The 25,714-nt window shown below is 28.4% G+C and overlaps 2 protein-coding genes across 2 annotated transcripts in view; one reads left to right on the top strand and one right to left on the bottom strand.

Annotated features, from left to right (window-relative positions):
• Positions 1–4,868, top strand: part of LOC106686748 (dynein axonemal heavy chain 7) — a 62,101-nt gene extending 57,233 nt beyond the window's left edge. Inside the window, exons 42-47 of the mRNA XM_067051731.1 lie at positions 283–561; positions 1,122–1,358; positions 2,157–2,342; positions 2,681–2,989; positions 3,132–3,361; positions 3,813–4,868. Coding sequence (XP_066907832.1) covers positions 283–561; positions 1,122–1,358; positions 2,157–2,342; positions 2,681–2,989; positions 3,132–3,361; positions 3,813–4,071 — 1,500 coding nt within the window. The 3' untranslated portion in view covers positions 4,072–4,868. The remainder of the gene's footprint in view (positions 1–282; positions 562–1,121; positions 1,359–2,156; positions 2,343–2,680; positions 2,990–3,131; positions 3,362–3,812) is intronic.
• Positions 4,869–7,103: 2,235 nt separating this feature from the next.
• Positions 7,104–25,714, bottom strand: part of Rab23 (RAS oncogene family member Rab23) — a 100,872-nt gene continuing 82,261 nt past the window's right edge. Inside the window, exons 2-7 of the mRNA XM_014430234.3 lie at positions 13,560–13,659; positions 12,698–12,819; positions 12,265–12,427; positions 11,731–11,810; positions 10,626–10,804; positions 7,104–7,695 (exon numbers count right to left, since the gene is read on the bottom strand). Of these exons, the coding sequence (XP_014285720.1) occupies positions 7,568–7,695; positions 10,626–10,804; positions 11,731–11,810; positions 12,265–12,427; positions 12,698–12,819; positions 13,560–13,592 (705 nt within the window). The 5' untranslated portion in view covers positions 13,593–13,659 and the 3' untranslated portion in view covers positions 7,104–7,567. The remainder of the gene's footprint in view (positions 7,696–10,625; positions 10,805–11,730; positions 11,811–12,264; positions 12,428–12,697; positions 12,820–13,559; positions 13,660–25,714) is intronic.

Below are 25,714 nucleotides of genomic sequence, written 5' to 3'. Positions count from 1 at the left end.
TATATTTATAATGTTGGATAGTTTAAATGGGCCTTGTAGATGCAACTAATTTTTGACTATATAGTTTAATATGGATTTGTCATTTTTATTGGTACAGTGGTAGTTTTGTTGGACAAATTTAATATTATACGATGTTTTCTTCCCAAAAAAAAGAAGACAAAAATAGAATCAGTGTAAAGTATATTTTAATGTTTTATTTTCAAAAGTAATGTTTATGGAATAAAATATAATCAATTCACACTCAGTTGTTTTCTTAATTTTAATTTATTAAATTTTGTCTAGATTCCAGTCTCAATTCTTGAAATTGGTGTGAAAATAATTATTGAAGGACCTATTGGTTTAAAAAATAACCTACTTGAAAGATATTATTCACAACCTGTCTGTGATCATATATTCTATGAATCTTGCCCTGAAAAAGAAAAAATATTCACAAGGTTGCTTTATGGAATTACTTTTTTTCACTCTGTTGTAAGGGAAAGAGGAACATTTGGACCTATAGGTTGGACATTTCCTTACAATTTTGATGAATGTGATTATGTAACTACAATTTTACAACTTCAGGTAAGTTAGTCATTTCTAATTATTATCAATTATCAAATCTGATTTGTCATTTGTTATTACCATTAATTGTCAAATCTGAATTACTCAGGAAGTAGGAGTATATTTTGGTTATTTAAATATTTCCCGATATTCAGAACAACAGTCGTATTATCACCATGAGAGAAAACCGTGGAGTTTTGAAATAATCATAAATGATAAGAGAAATGTTAAATTTTTAAAATTATTTTATATCAACCACTTTGCCAAATAACAATCTATTCATTTTTTACAGAAAACTGTTAGTACAGCAATATTATTACATGCCATATAAAGATTTGAAAAATAAATTTCTTACACGTTATCTCTGATGATTAGTGAATCTGCAATGAATTGAAATATTTAATTATTAAGGGTGGCGATTATGACTGTCACTCTTTTTAAGATAATAGTTTATGATTAGTTTATTGTTTATTACTTTCGAACTATTGTTAAATAAAATATTATTCTGTATTGAGTTTTATTAAACTATATATCTACTTTTTTTTTAAATTTCATTATGCCCTTGTTTATGCTCTATTTAGAAATTTCTCTCTGACTATGAAGAGACACCATTTAAAGTGATAAAGTACTTAATTGGAGAATGTAATTATGGAGGTAAACTACAAGATGATTGGGATATGAAAATTCTAAAATCGATTCTCAAACGTTTTATAAACAAAGACATAATTTTCTGCCAAGATTATTCTCTTCATGAAAATGAGAAATGTTATTCCCTACCAGTTCGATACGATTACAAAGATTTCATACAGTGTATAAAGGTGATTTTTCATTTTTATTTTTAAATGAGGTGACTTTGTTTAATATAATATTCTTACTACTTTTATGCTTTCAAGAAAAAAAGAGCTCATCTCAAAGGTTTAATTATCCTATTTATTTTATTAAAGTTAGCGTTGGTTAACCAATACTTTCAGGACACTAGGTCTTCTTACCTTCTAAACATAATGTATTTGATACCTTTTCTACAATTGTACATTTATTCCATTATCTTTATAGGTATAGGTTGTATGTATAGGTTAAAAATATAACAATATTTGTATAAAATAAATTTGTTCTAGTAAAATGTTTATAGTTATGATTTATCTTTATGATAAATAAAAGTGTGAAATCCTTTAACATAACATTACTGTTTTATCATTTCATTTCAAATATCGTTTAAATCAGGCTCCTTAATGTTTCTATTGGTTAAACACCTAATTTAAAAAATACAAAATCTTTGAAGTATCTGTAGATGGTATAATCTTATTTATTACTGCTTTATGATTTTTAATCAGGATGGTTCGGCTGAGTGTAGAAGTAATGTAGCTTACAACCTTGTTACTCAAGTTAGATAAGATCATTAAACACAAATAAGATTTATATTCTCGAATTTCCTATAGTGCTTGATGCTTTTTAATGTGTCTTTCATATTGTTTTAATTTGGTTTCTTGTTAATTATATTTTTAAAAATAGCTTATATTTAAATTAATAATTCAAATATTATATTACTTTTCAGAACAACTGCTATTAAAGTCTGTCATGCAATGATAAATTTATAGTTTGTTACTTCTTTTGTGTAGAGTTTACCAGCAACCCCCAATCCTGAGGTCTATGGTTTAAATAAAAATGCAGGTGTAATGCGTAATCTAAACATATCAAATAAACTTCTAGATGCTTTTCTTGGCATTTTTGGAGAAAACTTACCAAATAAACTCAAAACATCTGATGATTATGTACATAATATTGCTGAGGATATTCTCCTAAAAGTGAGTTACTAATGTATTATCACTCAATTGTTTTTGTTTTTTGAGGTACCAGTAGAATATTTATTGTTCACCAACAATAAATTTCAAATTCTTTTATTACTTTATAGGCAAAATGCTTCAATCAAATAATAAATTAAGATACCATTTTTTTTTCAGTATTAATTGATCTTAGTGATGATAATAAATTTAAATCCAATCACAATTTTCTTTTCTTATTTTTAAGTTTCTAAAATAATTACTTCATTTTATGGAATACCAGTTAATATTATGAAATATATTTATAGAAATTGTTAAAAAGTTTATTTCACTTTTATTATATTTATTCTTATAATATTTAGATGCCTGGTTCATTCGATACCGACATAATATTAAATCAATTCTCAACTTGTAATAATGAATGTATGGTATCAGTTCTATTTCAAGAAATATTAGCATTCAATTACTTGCAAGATGTGATTAACTCATCACTGAAAGATCTATTGAATGCAATTAAAGGACTTACAGTATTAACTCCAGATTTGGAAGATATTTTAGCATCTTTAGCTTCATCTCTTGTTCCAAAAGTTTGGCGGAAATATTCATACTCCAGCTTGAAACCATTAGGATCATATATTAATGATCTTATAGAACGGGTTAGACTACTTCAGGTGCTGTATAATTTTATTTATCAAATTTTTGAACTGTTCAGTGCATTGTTTTTTACTATACGTAATTTACTAATCAATAATAGGGGGAAAACAATTTAATGAAGCTGATATCTGGTGAAATTAATATTTTTTTTTTTTTTAGAAATGGTTTAGTCTCGGTCATCTAAAAGACTTTTGGATATCAGGATTCTATTTTCCTCATTCATTTATGAGTGCAATAAAACAAGACTTTGCTAGAAAGAACAAAATATCAGTACTAGAGCTAGGTTTTGATTATGAAGTTCTAACAATTAAAAGAGCTGAAAATTATCCAGATGTAGGAGCCTTTGTATATGGAATTTATTTGATTGGTGCACGCTGGGATGAAATGAAGTAAGTATTAAAAGCCATCAATTTATGAAAAACACATTTATATTAAAAAATTATAAAATAAGTACTAAAATTAAAGGAAAAAATAAATCAAAATTTCAGTTTAATGTTACTAGTTTCCTTGAGGAAATGTTTGAAATAGAGGAAGAAGTATTTTCTGATAATTCAAGCTTGAAATATGTTTCTGATTTTTAAATTATCTTTTTACTTTTTACTCTTTTTCTAAATTTCATCTTTTATTATTTGTCCTAAAATCTAAGTAGAAACTTTAAAAATAAATGATTAACATCTACAGTTTTGCTAAAAGTAAATATTCTCTTTTCGAGAACTTCTTATTATTTAATAAATTAAGTTTATATAACAAAGTGATAATTTGCGGAAAAAATTAATAAATAAAATAATAAAATTAGATGCTAGAAATTGGTATTATGTAAAGTCCTGATTATTTGTTTAGACAATGTCTTGAAGAAGAATTGCCGATGGTCATGTATGAGGAATTACCACTCTTATGGGTGAAACCATGTTTCAAAAATAAATTAAAAGTGGAAAATAAGTACACCTGCCCTCTCTATAGAACAACAGAAAGGAAAGGCAAAATAACATCTGCTGGCTTATCTACTAACTATATTTTGCCTATTTTACTCGATACACATTTAGACCCAAGCCATTGGGTCACTCGTGGTGTGGCACTAGTATGTCAATTGGATGAATAATATGAACTAAGAAATGAAGCAAATCAAGTTCCTCACTTTACTAACTTATTTGATTGTAATGCTTGAACATTCATTACAAATTATAATTATTAAAGGAATGAATAAAATAAATAATCTACATTTGCCTGAAATAATATTGTTATTCATAGAATGGAACCATTCATTTCTTCCCATATGGTTTAATATAATTTTAATAAGGTTATAGGTTTGGTTGTTATTTCATCCTAAAGCTTAGTATGCTATTTGCTAATCATTAAGTATTGTTGTTTAATTCATAAATATAATATATCTGTTTATTTTTTTCATTCAGTGTATTTAATTATGTACATTAAATCAACTATGAGATGACAAAAAACAAGTTAGTTTTTCTCAAAATTGAACAAATATTTTTAGTGTATTGAATTTAGTGAAAGTTATAAGAAATTCATATAAACAAATAGATAAAATTATATTCTTCAAAAAGCCATTAGCATCTACTGTAATTAATTATAATTCAGATAACATTATTAAGTACTGGTCAACAGGAACATTACCTGAATTCAAAAAATTGATACATTTGGAAAAATGGCTCATGAATTAACTAAAAGCTCAAGTCAATTTTATTAAAAAATAATTATTCTATATAAATCATTTTATAAAAATAATCAACTGTTCTTATTGGTCATGCTCCTATTGTTTTCATTTATAAAACCATTTAACTTCAGGATCACATATTATTGGCTCCTCCTGTGTGAAAATCTCTGACCTGTTTATTGAAGTTCTCTTATTGGATTTTGTCCATTTATCGAATGTACTATTGTTACTAATTTTATTTTCCTATTTTAATTATCTACATAATATGATATATATATATTTTATTTAATCATTTTTCACTAATTAATAGTTAATATATTTAAATTCATTGTTATTGTTTACTATGATTAATTAATTATATTCACTATAGTTTAATATGGTTCATAATATTAGCTTAGTTTGTACCAAGATTTTTTCTTTTAGTTTATAATTTATGATTTTTTAAATTAATATTTCTTATATATATATATAAGAAAAATGGGGTTTGTACATTATGGGGTTGGTACATTATGGGGTTCATGGGTTGGTAAATAAGTTCTTTTGGTTTTTATGGGTGAAAGAAAACTAAGTATATCTTGTACATAATATAATATTTATTTTAATTTACAATGTAATGCCCATTATTTTCGATTACCTTACCCCAATCTATCCAACAGCTGAACAATTCCATGTTCATAGAATGTCTGTGGTTTATTTGCAAAAAAATTATTAAGGTGCTCCCTGACACCCTGTTCATTTTTAAACCGTTTTCCACTAAAGGATTAAGTGGTGGTCATTTGGAGCAAGGTCCGGTGAATAGGGAGGGTGGGGCAAAAGATCCCATCCAAGGGCTAACAATTTATTGCGGGTGACCAACAAAGTGTGGGGCCTACCGTTGTCATGGTGGAAGACGACACCCTTTCAATTTGCCAGTTCTGGGCGTTTTCCTCAAATTGATTCATCCAATTTTATTAATTGTGAGCAGTATAGAGTGGAATCGATTGATACAACTAGTTTGTTAGTCAATTTGGTGTAATATGTTTTGTCAGTTGGATATCTGGTCCTATGCCGCTTCGATCTTGCTCTGCTTTTTTCCCTTAATAAGATGTGAATATGCTGTGGCAGGTTATTTTGTTTATTGTTTTTGATTCAATTGGTGGATGTGTTGTCAGTTATACTTGTTCTTATTGATGATGTGAGTTTTTCAATAGCTTCATCAATGTCTTGTTTTGTCTTCAGTCTAATGTTTAAGTCCAGTTTAGTTTCCAGGTCACATTTAAATTTGTCCCAGTCAACTCTTCCTGTTTTCAATGAAGGGGTGGAGGGCTTTGGTATAAAGCTTGAATGTAAAAATCGCAGAACTGGATTGTGATCTGATGATAGGTCGTCCAGGGACTCAACAATGGCTTGAGAGGGAGAAATCTGGGAGGTGATAAATATGTCAAGGATATCAGGACACTTTTTGAGGGATGTAGACGAATAAGTCGGATTTTTGGGAGAGAGAATGGAATAGGTATTGGAGGTGAAAATACGGGATAGGATATTAGCTTGGATATTAGAGTTGGATGTGCAGCATCCCCATCGCTGATGCTTAGCATTATAGTCTCTTCCAGCAATAAAGTGCGGTCTGAGGGTTCGGAATAAGGAATCAAGGAGGTTATAAGAGAGGTTATTACCAGGAGGACAGTATACAGCTGAAAAGTTAACATGGAAAAGGCGAGTTGAAATGATAACCATGGTTGATTGAATTGCATCAGTTGGATTGGAAGGAATAAGGGAATGGGATAAAGATACAAGAAACAGCATGGGAAGTGTTGTCTGGATGGTCTGATCTATAAGTGATGCCACGTATGTAAAAGTGTGTCCTTTGAGGGAAATGAATTTCAGTCAGGAGGGCTATAATGTGTTTATCATGTAGGAATATTAAAGCACAACTAAAATATAAATTGCTGGTTTCAGTTAACTTGCAAATCTGAACATGTTATACCAAGTTTCAGAGTTGATACATTTTTTTATTTTATTTATTAGAGATGAAAGTTTGAAAATAGCTTGGTGGCAGTAAGAATCATGAGATTTTTAATTTGTAATACTTTTTTGCTTTTGACTAAAAAGGCCCAATCCACTTTTAAGAACTCTAAAAATATTCACCTCATCCTCATCATATTGTCAATGAGGAATTCAACTCCTCAAAAATAACATCAAAGACTGAAGATAAGAAATGATTTCATCAATATACCTCTGAGTATAGTGATAATATTTTTATACTTAATATTTGTTTTAATTAAATACCTAGGCATGATTAACATCAATGTTCTACCTCCTATAAATAAATTTAATATGAGATTAAGAAAATACTGTTATTGTTTAAAAAGCAAAAATAGAATGTTTTTTTGATAGTATGATATTAACATTATGTATAATTTTTGTGTCATTAATTTATTTTAACAATAATGTTTTTACATTGAAATAAGAAGACAGAATAATGATAAAGGTATATTTTGGTTAGATTTTCATTTTAAGTATTATCTCTCTGAAACTTTTATAAAACACATTTTAATTTATTATACTGTATACAAGTAAATTATACAACAATTTATTGATATTTTTATTTATACATTCCCATATAGAACACATACTCATCACATGATATTTTTGGGAAAGGATTGATTACTCTTGTTTTATTTGAAATATAACAATGTAAATATGTTTAAGATTTTTTTTTAATAATGCAACTATAAGAAAAAGTTAATATACAAAACATAAATGGATATAATATTAACAGTCTTAATTCATCAAGTAGTTTGTACTACATCACTACTTCTATTATTGTCATATTATCTTTTATAACTTTATTTGCTTATAATATAAAAACCTCAGAATTTTCAATTAGTAGATCACAATTTATGTTTATTAAAATCATACAGTCTGTAAAAAGGATAACTATTCACAACAATCGACAATTGTTCATAAATAAATTTTTCTTCTTTTTGTTTTTAATTTTTCCTGATTTCAAAACAATCGTTCCATTACTGTAGTTTGACTTATTACTGTTCATCATTGGCCCAAAGGCACCTGAAAAGTTATGCAAACATAAACAAATGTGTTAATTTTACTTAAATTATTTTTGTTTACATTTTATATATATTATATATTAAGAAGTCAGTTTTTTTCTTAGATCTAAAACAATAATCAGAGATAAATGTCCCAATAGTACTAACATAACTTAAGAAAAAAGTTATGAATGACAGTGAGGTCAGTGGAACATTAAAGGTTGTGGATCACAAAAAAAGAAAAACTAAACGAATGGATTAGAGAACTGAACAGTTTCCTGGATATAGTTTGATGTATACATTATAGGAAATAAAGGTTGAAATATAATACTGACTGAAAATTAGATATCAAACAAATTTTGTAATAGTATCTCATAGATGGGAAATACAGAAAGACTTTTATTGATGAAATATGAGTGTTTGTGAGTGTATGTGTATGGGTGCATACATGTGTGTTTTTTTTTTTTGTTTTTTTTTATGAAGAACGGTGGAAATCTTCAAAATACACGGATAGGCCCGTACTTACTGCCGTTAGGCATTACTTCATCGAGGGAAATGGCTGAGTGCCACCTCGTTATTTTCTTCGCATTTTTATGTTTCCATGTTAGTTACACCTTCTAGCCCTCTCTTTCACTCTCAACTTCTTAAGGAAGATTGTGGTGAATCTCTTCAATACGTCCCAATGCTAGCTGAGCCCAGCATATGGTTCAATACGTTTTCTGGTGTGATGGTTCCTCCACACACTCTCCAGTTTGCTTCTTTCTTCCGCAAAGCGAGTGCAAGTGAAAAACACATGCTCCGCTGTTTCCTCGATAGTGTGACATGCAGGGAATTTTGCATTGTTATCCAATTTAAATCGGTATTGGTATGCTCTAAAGCATACATATCCGGTCAAGAGTTGGGTAACGAAAACTGTTTTACCATGTCGGCGACAATACCACAAACCTACATCGGGTATTAAACTGCGAGTCCACCTATTGGAAACTGCAGCTTCCCAATGCAGTTGCCATTGATTCATGGTTATCTTCCATTCTACTTCTCTGGAAAAGTGAGAAAGTCGTCCATGATGCCTACCTCTTTCTTCAACAAGAAGTTCAACAGGAAACAGTTTGAAAAGCACTTAGTGTCATTAAGGAAAAATATGTAAAATAAATTATTTAATGTGATTATAACAAACTAAATTCTTCTTAAAAGAGTAAAATAAATATTTAAATGTTTTTATTTAAAAAAACGTTTATGATTATTTAAGTTGGGCACTGAATGGTAAAAAAAAAACTTAGTATATTTTATTCCATCACCAACAAGATTAAGATATAAAGATCACAACCAACTGATTTTTACATCCTTTTCCATAGAACTGCTTCCTCTGAAAAATCCTTTATCATCCGAGCTACCTCATTTTGGAAATTCTTACTCATATCCATTGCCACTGATTGCTGGTTATCTTCCATTCTTATTCTCTGGAAACATGAGAAAGTCATCTATGATGCATACCTCTTTTTTCAACTAGAAGTTCAACAGGAAACAGTTAGAAAAACACTTAGTGTCATTAAGGAAACTCTGCAATAAATGGAAACCATCTGTATTTTATATGATTTGGTGACCATCGCTTTTTCCAAATTGGAGCTGCATATAACATAATTGAGGAGACATCAGTTGCAAGAAGCCTTCTGCGGCTTTCCCTAGGACCTCCAACGTTTGGTATCAGGCGTCACAATAAGGATGACACTTTCACAGATTTGGAACTGATATACTCCGTGTGAACATTAAAGCGGAGACGTGCATCAATCATGACATTTTAACCAAGATCGAGAACGAATTTTGTGCCTACCCACTGAAACAGTGATGGCCTCCATTTGCTTCATGCTAGTGACTAGAAGAACCTCGGTCTTGCGATCTGCAAGCTGTAGGCCTAGACCTTGTGAGTACGTGTGTGTGTATATGGTTGGGTTGGGAGGTGTCAGTTGGGCACTGGTAAAAAAAACTCTAGTATATTTTATTCCTTCACCAGCAAGATTAAGATATAAAGATCTCAACCAACTGATTAGTACATCCTTTTCCATAGAACTGCTTCCTCTGAAAAATCTTTTATTGTCCGAGCAGCCTCATTTTGAAAATCCTTACTTATATCCATTGATAAAGCTTCATTCTTGACTTCATTTAAACATAAATTATATATCCATCACCTTGATTATTAATCTTCTATATACATGTGAATAATAAATGTCCATGTAAGTTTGCATAATATGAATTTTTTTTTTATTATTTTATGATTTTCATCAACTTATTTTTTCTTAAAAAACTTGTAATCATTTTATTTAGTTTTCCAAGGAGAATTGAATTTGTTTTATCCACATTAAATATTTTATTTTATATTTTCTATAAATAAGAAGAGTATTTTATTGATTCGTAATTATTTCGACTAAACACTGGTACTTTGAAGAAACAAAATTTAAAATCATATCAATTTTTGACAAAATTGGAGGCTCAGTTTATTGTATCACAGACCTTAACTAAACTAAGATAGACTTAAAATTTGTTAAAGAAGGAAGTTTTTCTAAAAGTGGAAAATCTATGGTGCAATGGGTGGCTAATAAAAAATCGTGAATGATTAAGGATTTTACAAAAAAAAAAAAAACTTCATACTTATTGAATGATAATGAAATTCATACAAAACTTTTTTTATGAAAAAAATAAATTATAAGCATAAATATATAATTTATAATATAAACTTCGTTAGTAGTGTTTTGATAGAAAGTCTATCTATGTAGGCCTGTAAAATAAAATAAAAAGTAAGTATTTAATATAATGAGAAATATGTGTGAAAATATTGTGTATTGACATATATTTATATGAAGCAAATATGTGTAATGTTATTATATTTTCTTCTTCATATTCTTTAATAAATAATTTCTATTTGCATTTTTAATGACAAAAACAAAATAAAATTACTTATTGTCAATGGATGGTGTCCATTTGAAGACATTGTGTACTCTTCTTCTTCTCTACGTAGTTCTGCTAAGCACCTTGATGCTAAATGCCTAAAAACTGCATTAACATTCACATCTTCTTTTACTGAAGTAAGCAGCAATCTGCAGCCTAGGGTTCTTGCTAGTAGGTCCACCTCTTCACTATAATGTTTAAATAGACACTCATGATATAGAAATATGAAATAAAAAGTTGTAAAAAGAAAATGAAGTTTTTATTTTTAAAAAAACCTGTAAAATTTTTGAAACTTTATTTAACGTACAGTATTGTTTTAATGATATTATAATCATATTTTGTGGACTGCACAGATATATGTTATATATTGACAACTGAAATTTTTTCTAAAAATATTACTAAGAAAAATAAGTTTTATATTGAACCCCTCAGTACGTTACAAATATGTGATTAAAAACTTATTGGAGTAGCATCAGTAGCTGGATGATGTTACAAAATTAGTTACTTCCTATGTTGTTCTACTGACACAGATTAATAGAATTTTACAACAATGAAAGAAAGCTAGATTTATTTTCTAGCAACATAAAAGAAAATATTACCTTACCTACTTGGAATACTAATTAATGAAGATGCATTACTTATAACACAATATAATGTTCTTTTTTTATAACTAAGTTACATTATATTAGATTTTTATTGTTCTCTGGTAATTTTTTTCATTCTTTCTTTTCTTTTAACCTTAACAGTATCAAGTTTATCCTCTCTATTTCATTCTTACATATCTCATATTTCTCTTTTCCAGTGATCAGACATAATTATTCAATTTAGTGTACTATTTTATATAAATTATAGACTTATCAAATGTTAAAATCTCCGGTATGCACACATGAAAAAATAAATAAGGTAATGAAGTTGTGAATAAAAGAAAATGTAAAAATATATTATATTAAACCAAGCTAGGAAAATATAGTGCACTTCAATTATTCATAAACCCAAACTTCATGTTTTTAGTAGAATTGAGTAACTGAGATAACATTACTATAATAAGAACCTCTTGTTTTTAATTAAAAAGTATATTACATTTTTTATTAGTATCAATTAGAAGCTAACTTACGGTTCAATCACATTTTGGTCCATCAAGTCTATTTTATTTTGAACCAAAACAGTTGGTATTTCACCACATTCATCTTCAACCTGAAAAAAAGAGTTGTAATTACTATAATTATTTATTACAGGTATTCCTAATAAATTAAAGTTTTCAAATAATACATTAAAGTAAGAAATATTCTATTCATTTCATGGATATACCTTCAAGTTCAATAATTTATTATTGGCGTTATTTTTATAGAAAATTAATATTTACTGAAGTGTAACTGTTAAGAGACTTTATATGATTTTTAAATTTTCTAAAATTACTATTGAAATAAAAATTGTCTGTACTTTATCTTTAGAATTAAAAAAAGTTTTAAAAATAGAATGCCCTGAGTACTTTTAGGGTCAAAATATTACCATTAAAACCATTTTCATAGAAAAAAAAAAGAAAGTAAGAAATCTCATTTGAGGACTTAATAGGGTTTTAAAGATTTTTATGGTCGTTCATATTTATATGAAATTAAGGCATTAGTAATATGATAATATAATTTATTACCTTTTTCTTCCAAGACTGAATTGCTTCAAATGAATCTCTATCAGTAGTAGAGAAAGCAAGAACACATGCTTGAGCACCTCTATAATATGCTTTGGTGATGGCATCAAACTCTTCTTGTCCTGCAGTATCCCAAAGCATCAATCTGACGTCTTCTCCTTCACATCTTTTGATATAAAAATTCAATTAAAATTTTAAAATGATAGTAAAAAAAGACATACAGCAACAAGTAAATGTGGTGTGTCAAACAAGTATTTAAAGTGGTTACATTTACATTCATGTGTATGTATTAGGAATTATTACATTAATGTCTTAGGCATTAATGCATATGTTCTAAATAAGAAATAATAATGTTTGTTAGTTTTATATGTACATATCTGTAATATATTTTTTTTTTATTTATGGTTTTATAAGCTAGTTAAAAGAAGGTACTTACTCTATTTGTCTTTCCAGGAAGTCCACTCCTATTGTCTTTTTATATTCTTTGGTAAAAGTACCTTTACAGTACCTTTGAATCATACTAGATTTTCCAACAGCTCCATTCCCTACAATAACAACCTGAAAAGAAATTGTTTGTTTAATATTTTGAAATTTTAAATCTTTTTATTTTTAAATTGTATAATTAAATTTTAAAGTTAATTAATAATATAAATAAAAATCCACTTATACATACTTTTTGTCAAAAGTTTATAAACATGCATTCTTAAATATACACAATATTTACAATCAACTGGGGACTTCTATATCAAGTTCCTCCTCACATGTCAAAAAAAAAGTTCATACTTTTTGAAGCAAGAAATAACTTCCATGATTTTGATTCATGAATCATGATACAAGGATCTAGGGTGATGTAGATGCATAAAATAATATTGATAATGCCATTTCATTTCACCATTAATAAAGAAAAAATAAAATTTGTATTGAGAATGAACCCTGAAGTTAAGAAAATGAGCTCATACTTGACAACTGTGAAAGTATTTGAGCTGCGACCAATTTATTGTTTATAAGACTTCTGAATGTTATGCATTTTATTCAGCATATGTATCTGTTGTATTATGGAAAATTCAGTTGAGAACTTCATTAAAAAAAAATTCTTTATTTTCATTTAAATGATTCATGGTTATTCATTCTTTGTCCAATGATAAGTTAATACTGATGAATATAGATTTTATTCACATTTTATAAATATTTACATGAATGTATTCCTTTATATAAATAAAGGAATGTATTTTTACAATATATAATTTATTTTATAAATTATATTTCGTATTATTTCTAAATATAAAATATTTCATTACCTTAATGGCGATCTCCAAATCCTCTTCTCTCATATTTCTTGCTCGTTTTCTAGAAGAATCACATTTTTTTTCAGAACCATTATGTAAAAAGAACGCTCGACTGTAAAAAAAAATAAAAATAATATGAATAACTAAAAATATAAATGTGAATGATTTCAGTTATTACGATAATTCAAAATCAATTTAGAACATAATTTCATTGAGGAACAAATGAAACAACATTGAAGAAAACAAATAGACCATGATATATATAAATAAATTTTACTTTATCTTACTTTAATATCTTTTGGAACATGGTTCACTCTGGTACGTGCTGATAAATGGGTAGCTTTAAATAAATAAAGAAGTATGCCAGTTTTAAAAATTGAAATTATGATAAAGTACTTAAAACCCAAATATCCAACAACGTGGGGGGGGGGGTCAAAACTAAATGAAAAAATAAATTATTTCTGCCGAACATGAAGGGCCAAAGAGGTCAAATGGGGGAGGAAGGGTTATACTGCGCTTTAACGGTATTGTTGATCCCTGGATAAGATGAAGTAATACTTCCTTTGGGGTTAAGTGGAACCAGAAAGCATCTGGGTCAAAATCCACAGTTCCCACCCTGGCAAAACCCAAGGAAAATTTATTTGTATTCGAAACGGACACGTTCAGAGTAAAATATTTTTGTGCAATTGGTAGAAAAATACGTATGATTTTCACCCAGTTTTTATTAAAAATTAAATGAAAACATAATTAAAAATTTAATCAATTTATGTTAATTTGTCAGGTTGAATCACTACATGCTCCATCTTAGAATAGATGAACGGGTATCCCTATAATTTACCAACCATCCGAACCGATGTCACTTCTGACTCAAGAGTGCAGTGTTGCTACCTCTGCAATCACAGTTTCGTTTAATCGAAAGATGCTTGTACAACTCAAGTACTTATAAATTGATTCAACTAAAAATGTCTTAGATCTATCTTGTTGGTTTAGACCCAAAACAAACAGGTAGGATGATTGGAAGCAATAACTTCTAAAAGCTAGAAATTAGTATTAATATGGAAGAAGATAGAACCAGTGGGATATTCTCGTTGATCTGGCCAAGGACAGCTATGAACTTCTGTTGTGCCAGTATAGAAGAACAAAAAATATTACCAAAGTTATTAATCAAATAATATCCTTCCAAGCAGTGCGGCGACCGATTTGGTAATCTTCACCCGTTAAAAGCATATTTTTTTTATTTTATTTATTTGTTGATATTTACAACTGTATAAAAAAATACAACCAGTAAATTTGATCATAATGGCATATGATATGATACAGGATGTAGAGAAACTACCCAGTAGTAGAACTCTAAAAACAGTTTACAATATAAGGTCACGAGGCCATCTTCTTTTCAGGCGCCTCGGAGGATTGCCAGGAATGGAAGAGGAAGCAAGGTTAGAAACGAGTGGGTTTGGGTGGTTAGGGAGTTTATTATGGAAGGAATAATATCGGGTTCGGGCTAGATCGGTTACATAAGGAACATTTAGGTCTTTATGGATGGTTTTATTAGTAACAAAATAAGAAGCATTGAGGATTTTACGAAGGATTTTGGATTGTAAAGATTGGATACGAGAGGAATTCGAAGGTTTAGTGGAGCCCCAAAGCTCAACTCCGTATATCCAGATGGGCCTTATTATTGTCATGTAGATCAGTCTTTTGTAATGAGTTGGAAGTTTAGACCGTTTGTCTAGTAAGTGCTGTAGTAGTCGGAATCTGCGTGCAGTTTCCTGTCTTTTCAGTCTTGTGTGAGGATTCCAGGTTAGTCGTTTGTCAAGATGAAGTCCAAGATAACGAATCTGTTCTACAGGGGTAAGAGCCACATTATTAAAGTATACTGTAGGGCAGTCGGCAGGTTTACGACGAAGAGTAAATGTGATTTGTTGGGATTAAGTCTTTATCCTCCAATTTCGACACCATTCTTCGAGGATTGTGATATGGGACTGGAGAGTTTGGGATGCAATCAAAGGGTTATTACTAACTGTGAGCACACATGTGTCATCAGCATACGTGGTAAGGATAGTGTTAGGAAAAAGCATATGAAATCATAATCTTATTTTCCGCATAAAATTCTCTATCACTGCATTGGAAAGATGTGCAGTAATCAAAATTGGTTTAAAGTTGCTAGGTACAAACGCTAGGTTGGAAATTGTGCCTTTTGGTCATATTAAATTTCATAATAAATAAATGGAAAAAAACCCAACAAATACGAACAATTCTAGAATAGAATAGTTTGATTAAATATTTTCTAACAGTCGTAGAATAAATATTTGGAGTAGAAATAGAAATAGTGAAAAATAAAAATAAATGGCAATAATATTTAGAACTAAATAAAAACGCAAAATTCAAGTATAATTTTTTCAATTTCTTAAGACTGGTATTTATTTATTAAATAATTAAAATTGTATCCTTCTATAGTCTCAAAACTTTATATTACATCAATAGTCCAACGTTTCGGCCAATTCCACCATCCTCAAGGACAATCTTCCAATATAAATTCATCAATAATATAAATTATAAATTAAGGACAATCTTCAAATAATATAAAATTGTTTTGCAGGCTATTCTGCCCAGGTCATTAATTATAAGTCAAATACACCCTATGGAAAAGTCAATTAATAGGGAGTCATATTTATTATTAATAAGCTTACCTCAGCTTATATTTAGTTACCTATTTTTTTTTAATCTTCATTAATTTTTAAATTTCAATTAATCCACACTATCACTATCATATATACAACGATACAATTTTATTTATTTAATAAAAACGTAAAGTTAAAAAACAAAATGGTACTTTTTTTCTGTAAGTCGGTAGTCAGAAAATTAGAAATTGAATGGAGACATATATTGTGCCAGTACTGTTCATATGACGTGTATTGAAAGAGTGACTTTGCTGTTTTCCACCGAAAGTAGAGAGAATTGTTTAGAATCGTAGTCCATAGCGTGACTTTGATTCTATTGTCAGAGACTTGACAGCGTTTGAGGACGTGTTGTCGGTACATGTTACAGCCATCCATCTTTTTGCTGTTTCTGTGTCATATGGCTTATGGTAAAGGTGTTTTAAAATTCTTTTATTTATCTATTATTATTTAGTTTATTCATATTTTATTAGTAAACTGACAAAGTTAGAACATGTAAATGAACATTTTTGGATAGAGGAGAACGGGATAACGGACTGGTTTACTAATGAAGCGACAAGATGATGACGTTTCACGTAAGGAAAAATCTGATACAGGGCCTGGTAGAAATAAATTAAAACATATGAGATGTAACAAATTATAAATATTAGTAAAAAAAATAAATGGATACAAATATTTAGATGTCCACTATTAAAAAAACAACAAAAAAAGAACAGTATATTTGTAATTATTTATTCAATAACTTGAAATAAGCTAATTATAAATTTTGTGAATAAATTTGTTCTTTCTTCACCTAAAAGTACATTTATTCCATAAGTCAAACACGTATGTAATTACTCTTGCTTCAATGGCATTAAAGTCTCCAAAACGCTATGGTAGAGACTTTAATGTTATAAATAGCAACCATAGATGGATTTATTTTCCCTACATTTTATTTTTCAAAATCATTATATATTAAATATTCTCAATAATTTAATGGATAGGACAAAACATGTATAATGAACATCATTAAATTACCGATTTTATGTTATAAAAAAAATATTAATTTTATGTAATTTAGGTTTTTTAAGAAATTGCTATCCTAAATAAAGCGTATTTTTCTTAGTATCAATAATTTTTAGCCACTAATATTTAGTAACCAGATCCAATTATAGTTATTTTTAATGAAAATTTATTCTCAATGGTTGCGTGGACTACTCATTAAGATGAGACTTGTAGTTTGCGTTCTTGGCCACAACAAGTTATCTTGAAATTTTAACGATTGGTTGTAAACTTGCCATATTTCATATAAATTTTATATGTATACGACTTTTATCGTAGCTGTAAAAATATGGCGGGTATAAAATCTATGAATTATCTTGTATAATCCAGAAAAAATGAAAAAACAAATATATTTCTATAAAAATTTATAATTTTTTGTTTTGTTTTATATATACCTGTTTTTAGTTTTATTTATTAAAACCAAAATGTATTGTGCAATAATTTAACTAATCCTAGTCCAAACGAGCCATAAACAAATACCTAAAATTAGTCGGAAAAAAAAGCATTATCAGGGAATAAGTTTGTAAGTAGGATTTTTTCTCATACTTATTTTTTTGGGTGAGCTACCATCTCTGCTAATCTTACTTCAAATGACCATAGATGGAGGACATTTCAATATATGTTTCTTTAAAACTGGCAAATCTCCGCATAATATCACCTTTGATTTTGAATTTGAGTTGTTTTATAAGCCCCTGATTCTTTATTTAAAGAAATAATATTGTTATTGGAGCTCTTGTCTCTGAAATGTACAACACAAATTCTTTATAAGTTATCAGATTTAATTCATCAGCGATAGCCTCAGCTTTTATGTGAGATTAAGAAAGCTTATTTTTTTTTAAAAAAAAAGGGAATATCATAGTTGATACCTCGTCGAAATGTAAATAATCTGTCTATGATGTAATTGGGTCCTACTTATATTTCATACCAAACTTGCATTCGCGTTTGGCTTCGATTATATTCCTTATGATATGGATGTACTATGCACATTCTTTTTGTATTAAAAATTACGTAAAATATGGAAAGCTAGTAGTTTTTTTTTTAATATAAAATATACATTTTACATATCCCCGAAGGATTGTTCATTGAGGCTGAAAAATATTAACTGGTGATTAAAGTGTGCCGAGGAAGAATGGAAGTAAAGGATCTTCTAAAAGGAGCGATGGTATAAGAATGGATATACAAGGTCATTTAGTTATTCAAGGACTGGACACAGAGTGAAAAGATAAATTATATGTTTTTTGTTATTATGAATTGGAACAGAAGAAAACTTGAACCAAAATACAAATAGGGTGCATGAAAGCACCCCGGGACCAAATGAAATGAATCTTATGAAACAATGTACTAATCTCTTTAATCTCATCTAGAGCTCACCAGGCAGTCTCTGATCTAAGCATTCATTGAACAAGTGTGAGCAAATGAAGTGGAGTAACCGAATCAAAAGATTGAAGGTTTTTTTTGGTCAACTAAATACAATAATGTAACTGCAGTTCAGTATGTAATGTTTTAGAGTTTACCAATGTCAGGCAGATATTTTGTGAAACAGTGTTTTTTTTTAATTTTAATTCTTCAATAATTTCTGTCCGTTCGTTAAAGTTATTTTATGGAGTTCGAGCTTGCCTGGAAATTACGAGAAAGAAAAATATCTAAAATTAAAACATATTTATTTATATTTTATTTATTTAGTAAACATGAATAAAACTAATTCAACATTTTATGTTGTAAAGACATTTACTTAATAATATGCTGATACCAATTAAATATTATTTTTTTCATTTGTTAGATTATTTAAAAATTAAATGAATGAAATTTGTAGGTACTTGTTTTTTAAACTTTCTAAAAAAGTTTTGTTGAATCAAAATAGTTAATTTTCTAATAGTTTCTGTTACAATGTACTTTTATTTTCAATAAAAAAATATAGAAGCCGTAACTATGAGGCTCATAATTAAAATTATTTCTCATTTGCTTGCATTGAATGTTTTTTAATGATGTTAGATTAACATAATGGCTTGAAGATTATTGAAACTCACAGGATTAGTTCTTATTTTTGGTACCTCACTGATAATGAATACGGAGAAGAAACAATTTTTCAATTAATGTTCTGGTATAATTTTGTTTTAATATTTTAGATCTAGACTTTCTCAGATAGGTCTCCATTTTGCGATTGGATATATCAATGCGTTTTGATCCACTTGCTGAGTGGAAAACTTCTCGTGGGGCTTTCTACGAAGCGTTCAGTCACAACTTTCTTTGAGATGCGTTTTCCCTCCTACACCTTCTCGTGTCAAAGCCTATCGGTACTTTGACGCGATATTCTACTCTTAACTTTCCTTTCGAAGACAGGAAGCTTCTTTTTGTTACTGTTCATTCCTCTATAAGAGCCCACGCCTGAGCGCTAAAAGTAAAAGTACCTTGCACGAGTGCAGTTTCGAAACTAATAATTATCTGTGAGGAATGAAAATAAATATTTTCACTCAACATTATGCTCTCCATTTCGTATAGAAAATGCTATAAATTATTAAAAAACGGATCATTCTTTAAATTAATCATTTATTATATCGAAACTTTTATTATATTAATTATTTGTAAGTAAATAACAAACCATAAAATGTTTCAGAATTATTATACCTGCCTAGAAAATAAAATAAAATGTTGTATATATAAAATTGGCCAAGACATAAGCAGATGAACCTTTAATTGGCTGTCATTTTGAAAAGATGTCGTGTATAGTAATTTCGACTTCCAAGGATTATCCGACGATGACACATGACTTTATCGTCAAATATAAAAAATAATAGGTTATGAAATATTGGAGGAAAGACGCATACCGAGGATTTTTCAAATTCGAGTATCGTCTTGAAACGCAAAACCTCAAATTTCGAGGGAGAGTAAATTTGTTTTTCTGTACTGATTACATAGCTTTATTAACTCTCTTTATTTCCTAGCAGCAACATTTTAAAATGAAATTATTCGTTTCTTTTCTATTATTTTGTATTCCTTTTTATATTTCTATAGTTAAGTTTATCTACTCCTTTAATGATCCGATGCAACGTTGCTTACAATCAAATATATCTTAACTTTATTTTCATAAATTTCTAGGGGCAAAAAGTTTGTACTGAATTAAGTTCTTAATTGAAAGCTAACAAAAAATATTTCCATTCAATTGTATCGTGTTAGAATATCCTGTAGTGCATTTCAAAGTGTATATCAGAAAAAAAAATTATATAGTCATGTACAAAGAAAACCTCAAAATAAAAAAAAAAAGAGAGAAATTTTATTATACATCGAGCATTCTGAAATGTATGTGCAAAATTAAAAAACCTTTTCTTTAAGGGATAGCTATTTTAGATCGGAAAATGCCTTCCCTGCTGGACCCGCCCCGCTAAGACCCCCGGGAAGCAATAGTCCTATATCAGTTTTGAAATATTAACTTAAAACGGGAAGAGGAGACTTTAAGATTTCGGGCAATACTTAAAGAGCGCCTTAAATTTAAAAACGGCATGAATGTCGTTTCATTGAAGAATGCAAGATAGACTTCTAAAAATTAACATTGTCGTTTGATTTATTGCTTTTAATTACAATATTCCGGGCTACGTAAGACTCCAGTGGAAGCCTCCACTGGAAACTAAAAATGCGTTTTATCATGAAAAATTATCATTATCCGTATAAAATAAGATCTAAAAATTAATAATTAGACATTAATTTAGTATTAATGATTTTCAATTAGTTCTTTATGGTCTCATTGTGATGACATAATTTTGGTTTCAAAATTACGTGAAAATGTTTCAGATTAAAATTTTATTACTACATTTATCTCAGTTTTACGTTATAGTGGTTTTATCACTAGGTGCTCAGATGGTTAACCTAAGAACATGTAGAAGTTTTAAAGAATTTGCTAAAACATGCATATTAGATACCTATCGTGTTTTTTATATATAAATATATATAATATATTTTATATATATAAATATGTATATGAATATATAATACATTTCGTTTTGTTTGTCAATGTCACTTTTGGTTATTCCGAAAAATTCAAACTGAGCAATATGATTTCGGGCTGTATGATTAAAAAAAAAACGTTAAAAACTACATCCTGAAGTATAAAGAATATGAGAAATTCAGGGAAAAAAACACGTAAAACCACAAAATCTGCATTCCTATCATAACCAGATGTGTATCATAGATTTTTTTCTTATCCTTATTCCTGACCCATATATGAACTATTTCCAACATGGATACATTAAATTTTCTTATATAGGTAAAGGTACTACTTAAAACTGATTTATTTTTCCTAACGTATTTAATTATCGCAAGAAACACCTACCGTCTATTGTTGCTATTTTTAAATCACATTGGATATTTGATTCGTTACTAACAGTATGGGTCTGGTCTTTGGAATCATCATGGAAACGAAATTGATTGCGCGTGCATGCGGACTCGGAATTTTAAAACAATCGTGACTTGTTAAAATGTATAGGAATTTTGATAAATGAACACTCAAGAGAACCATTAGGGTAAAATAAAAACTAATCGAAAACCGAAAATGGTTTCCAATCTATTGAATCGATAATTTATTCAACCAGAAATGATTTGGCCATAACTTATGTTGTTAAAGCCATGGACGTTTTGTTAACTTCAACGTAATTTTTTTAGGTATAAAGAAACCAGTGAAATACTCGATTGTTATTTTAGTGCAATAAATTTTATTGTTGTTTGTCGAAAAAATTATTGTTCGTATAATAATAAATTTTTGATAGTTTAATCTATTCATTTAATTATATATTTATATATGTATATATATATATTAAATATACATTAGATAACGTACATTCAGTAGATCCCCCTTTATCCGGATCATGTCCGAAATTCATTTAACCGGAGGGATTTTTGTCTACCTTTTCCTTTTCAATTAAAATAGTGGATAAATAAAAATTAATTTCTTGCCAGCTATATAAGGTTTTATTGCACTCAATTAAGCAGTATATAGTGTAAGACACTATACTCATGTACGGAAGTGTCTTTAGTAATTTTGTTGTAGTGAGCTTAAATTTGTTTAATTGTAAGGTCCAGAATGTCCAAATAAAGGCCAAAAAAACAACATATCATTTAGTGTCCTGAATTGAATTTACCACTAACACAGCGCACGTACTTTAACATACCTATACTCTTTCATAATCAGAATAATATTAGTATTGACTGAGGCTAAAATACTATAAAAAAAGAGAGAGAGAAAAGTAAACACAAACTAGAACTATTTTAATTTTTTACTTATCTATGTATGAACTAAACTTCCAACATTTAACTTCGATTCAATGAATCGATAACTAACCATCTCTCATTGCTATTATAAAAAATGGACAAATGTAAAATATGTAAGAATTTTATAATTAATTAAAGGAGAACAAAAATGTGTGTTTTTATGGTTGTTATCACAATATATTTTATTTTCACATACCTATATAGGGTGTTCCGTATGTGTTTAAAAAGCGGTGTTTAAAGCGATTTAAGTAAATCTTAAAAACAACAAAAAAGGTCGTATAGAAATACACATCACTACAGAAAAAGAGAAAATTTATATTTTGTGATTATTTGGGCAATTCACGTATTTTGTAGTACAATCAATTTGTAAATTTAAGTATTCTTTCAAGGAGACAGAAAAAAATATTGCTGGTAATGAAATAGCAATTATAGTTAATATTATTGTTAAAGTACAAGGTAATGAAACTACAATTATTTCTAAAATTAAAAAAAAAAAAGGATTTTTATATTGTTTATGTCATTAATTTTATAATAATAAACTAGTGTTTTATTCTAATATTTTTATAAAAAGTGATAGTTTGAGGAGACGAAATTTCACATAAAATTTTTTTTTTTATATAAAACTCAACGCAAATCTCAGCTTCTGTGATATAACTCAACTGGATTAATACGGGCTTTAAGGTTGTTAAACATGACAATATTTCGAAAGATTCAGATAAAAAAAATGCCAATAATTCATGGTTCTATGAAAAATACACATTGCGTTATGTAGCCGTTTGAAAATGCTGTTTTAATGTTTATCTTGTTTTAACAAAGATAAATTCTATATTTAAAAAAAATGTCCAGTTAGCAATGCTGAAATTTATAATTACATTACTTGAATAAGTTTTTAGTTACTGCTTTCTATTTAAATAAAAAAAAAGCTTTCTTGCTGAAAAACTAAATAAAAATTTTATACTTTTCTGTATAAAATCAGGCCATTGTCTATTCGAACCTTTTTGTTTCTTCTAAGGTCTACGTTAACCTCCTTAAATATTGATAAACTTTCAATTACTGTAAAAAGTGTAATAATTTTCAGTTAGAGGACACCCTGTATGTGAAATATTACGTAAAATTATAAAGTTATACGAGATTTTTATTTATCAGCTACTTGCTGGACTACAGATTATCTACTTTTATAAAAACTTCCTTGTCCAGTAGGTTTTAAGTGCATAGTAATTAAGTTGAGGTCTGTTGCAGGATAAGCTGTAATTCGCCTAGTTTGGTAAACCAATTTATTGATGTGAAATTCTGTCTCCTCAAAAGACCAGTGTTTTCAGCAAAAATACAAGGTACTAAACTTCGTCCTTTTGTAAAATTAATTTTTTCCCCCCATGAAAATTGTTTGTTATTTTAGGTCTTCGAATGTCGATATTTTTGTTAAAACCTTACTGTTCTCTCTTATTAACATTTATTATTTTTATATATTTATTTTATCTTGATTTTTTTCAATTTATAACATTATATATAGTTTTAGGGGTATCTTTTGTATGAGACTATACCCCCCATAATCAATTGCTCAAAAAAAAAACTTATATTAATCATGTAAGGCCCACCAGGTCTACTATTATACTAAATAAATTAATATAAAAGTTACAAGTTCATTTTTTATTAAAAAGAAAGTCTATAAAAAGAATAATAAATGTTTGAATAAAAATTTAACATATCCTTTAAAAATGATAAAATTTCCAAATTGGCTTAAAACAATAAAATTGATTAAAATACTCAATACTGCTGTTAATGATAATAAGTATTATTTTTGTTTTAAAATATAAGGAATAAAAAATTATTATCGTTTTATTATTTAAAATGTTGTAATGGAGTTTTATATTTGACTAGCTGACCCGGCAATGGTTCGCTATTGCTATATTTGAGGGTGTATATAGATTTAATGAACCCAATTGATAGTTTGTTATAAATTTATGTATTTAGTTAAATTAAACATACACATATACTTTATTATTATGATTTGGTGACATAAACTGATCTAATATATTCGATGACATTCGTTCTTAGCAACTCATGAAAGAAAGGTTGAAATAAATATATGTTTGTATCATCAGTATACGCAGTAAATTTGAGGCTTATATTTAATGAATAAAATCGGTAGTTTGTTAAAGCTTATTATATTTTTTAGTTAAAATTAAGCATTTTGAAATACTTTATTATTATGTTATGGTAACATAAATTAAGCAATACATGCTATAAAGTTGCAATCATAATTTTTTTTTAAAAAATATTAGTAGCTTCAATATTACTCAGCGAATCTACACCATACTTTGCAGTGGTTTAAGTAAAGATAATAATAAGTACATAAACTCTTCCTGTGCTTCGTAATTTTCAAAATATTGAAAAAAATTCAGACGGAGTTCCTATACAAAGTTCGGTAAAAGATTTTTTAGGGTGAAACAACGTTCATATTCGTTTTCAGTACCTGGAAAAACCCTTATATACGAATTTTCGGAAAAATCGGAAAATAATTTTTTTAATCCGAAATTTTCGCCCTACATCGTCCTCAGATTTCTTTTTAAAAATCTAAAAAATGGAAATAACTTCAATACTGCTCGACCGATCTACACCAAACCTGGCAGTTTTTTATGGCTCCAAAAGGCACAAACTAATTAAACAAATTAGAACCGGAGATATAAAATAGAACGTGAGAATTTTTTCCCCTCATTTGAAACCCACATTTTCCCCTCAAAAAACATCAAGTTTATTTTTTGTCGTTTTCGGCTATAAGAGAAGACATTCAGCTTTCCAACAGTTCTATTAACATGATAATTGGATAAAACGGAGTGGAGTTATTAACGATTATGTGAAAAATAGTCGACGGAGGGAAAAAAAAATGCACGGATGGAATCGAAGTGAAAAATTTCTTCCAAAAATGGTGTATAGTACTTTGGGAAACCCTGAAAACGAATATGGTTTTCTTTTTTCTAAGAAAATATTTACCGAACTACTTTACTCCGAGCCTTACGCTTAATTCTGGTCATAAATTTTTTTCTTCTCAAAAATCTCAAGATTTCTTCATCTTAAGCCTTACCACGGCGAAATGGAACATATAGCTAAAAGCCCCACGTAAATCGGTCCAGTGACAACCAAGTCAATCGAGGACAAAGATTCAACAGCTCTCTTTTATATATATATATA

This window comes from Halyomorpha halys, unplaced genomic scaffold (genome assembly GCF_000696795.3).
Source record: "Halyomorpha halys isolate HHAL.00 unplaced genomic scaffold, Hhal_1.1 Scaffold867.1, whole genome shotgun sequence".
NCBI classification, from domain to species: domain Eukaryota; kingdom Metazoa; phylum Arthropoda; class Insecta; order Hemiptera; family Pentatomidae; genus Halyomorpha; species Halyomorpha halys.
The sequence above is the reverse complement of the archived record's forward strand: the minus strand, read 5'-3'. Positions and strand labels throughout refer to the sequence as shown.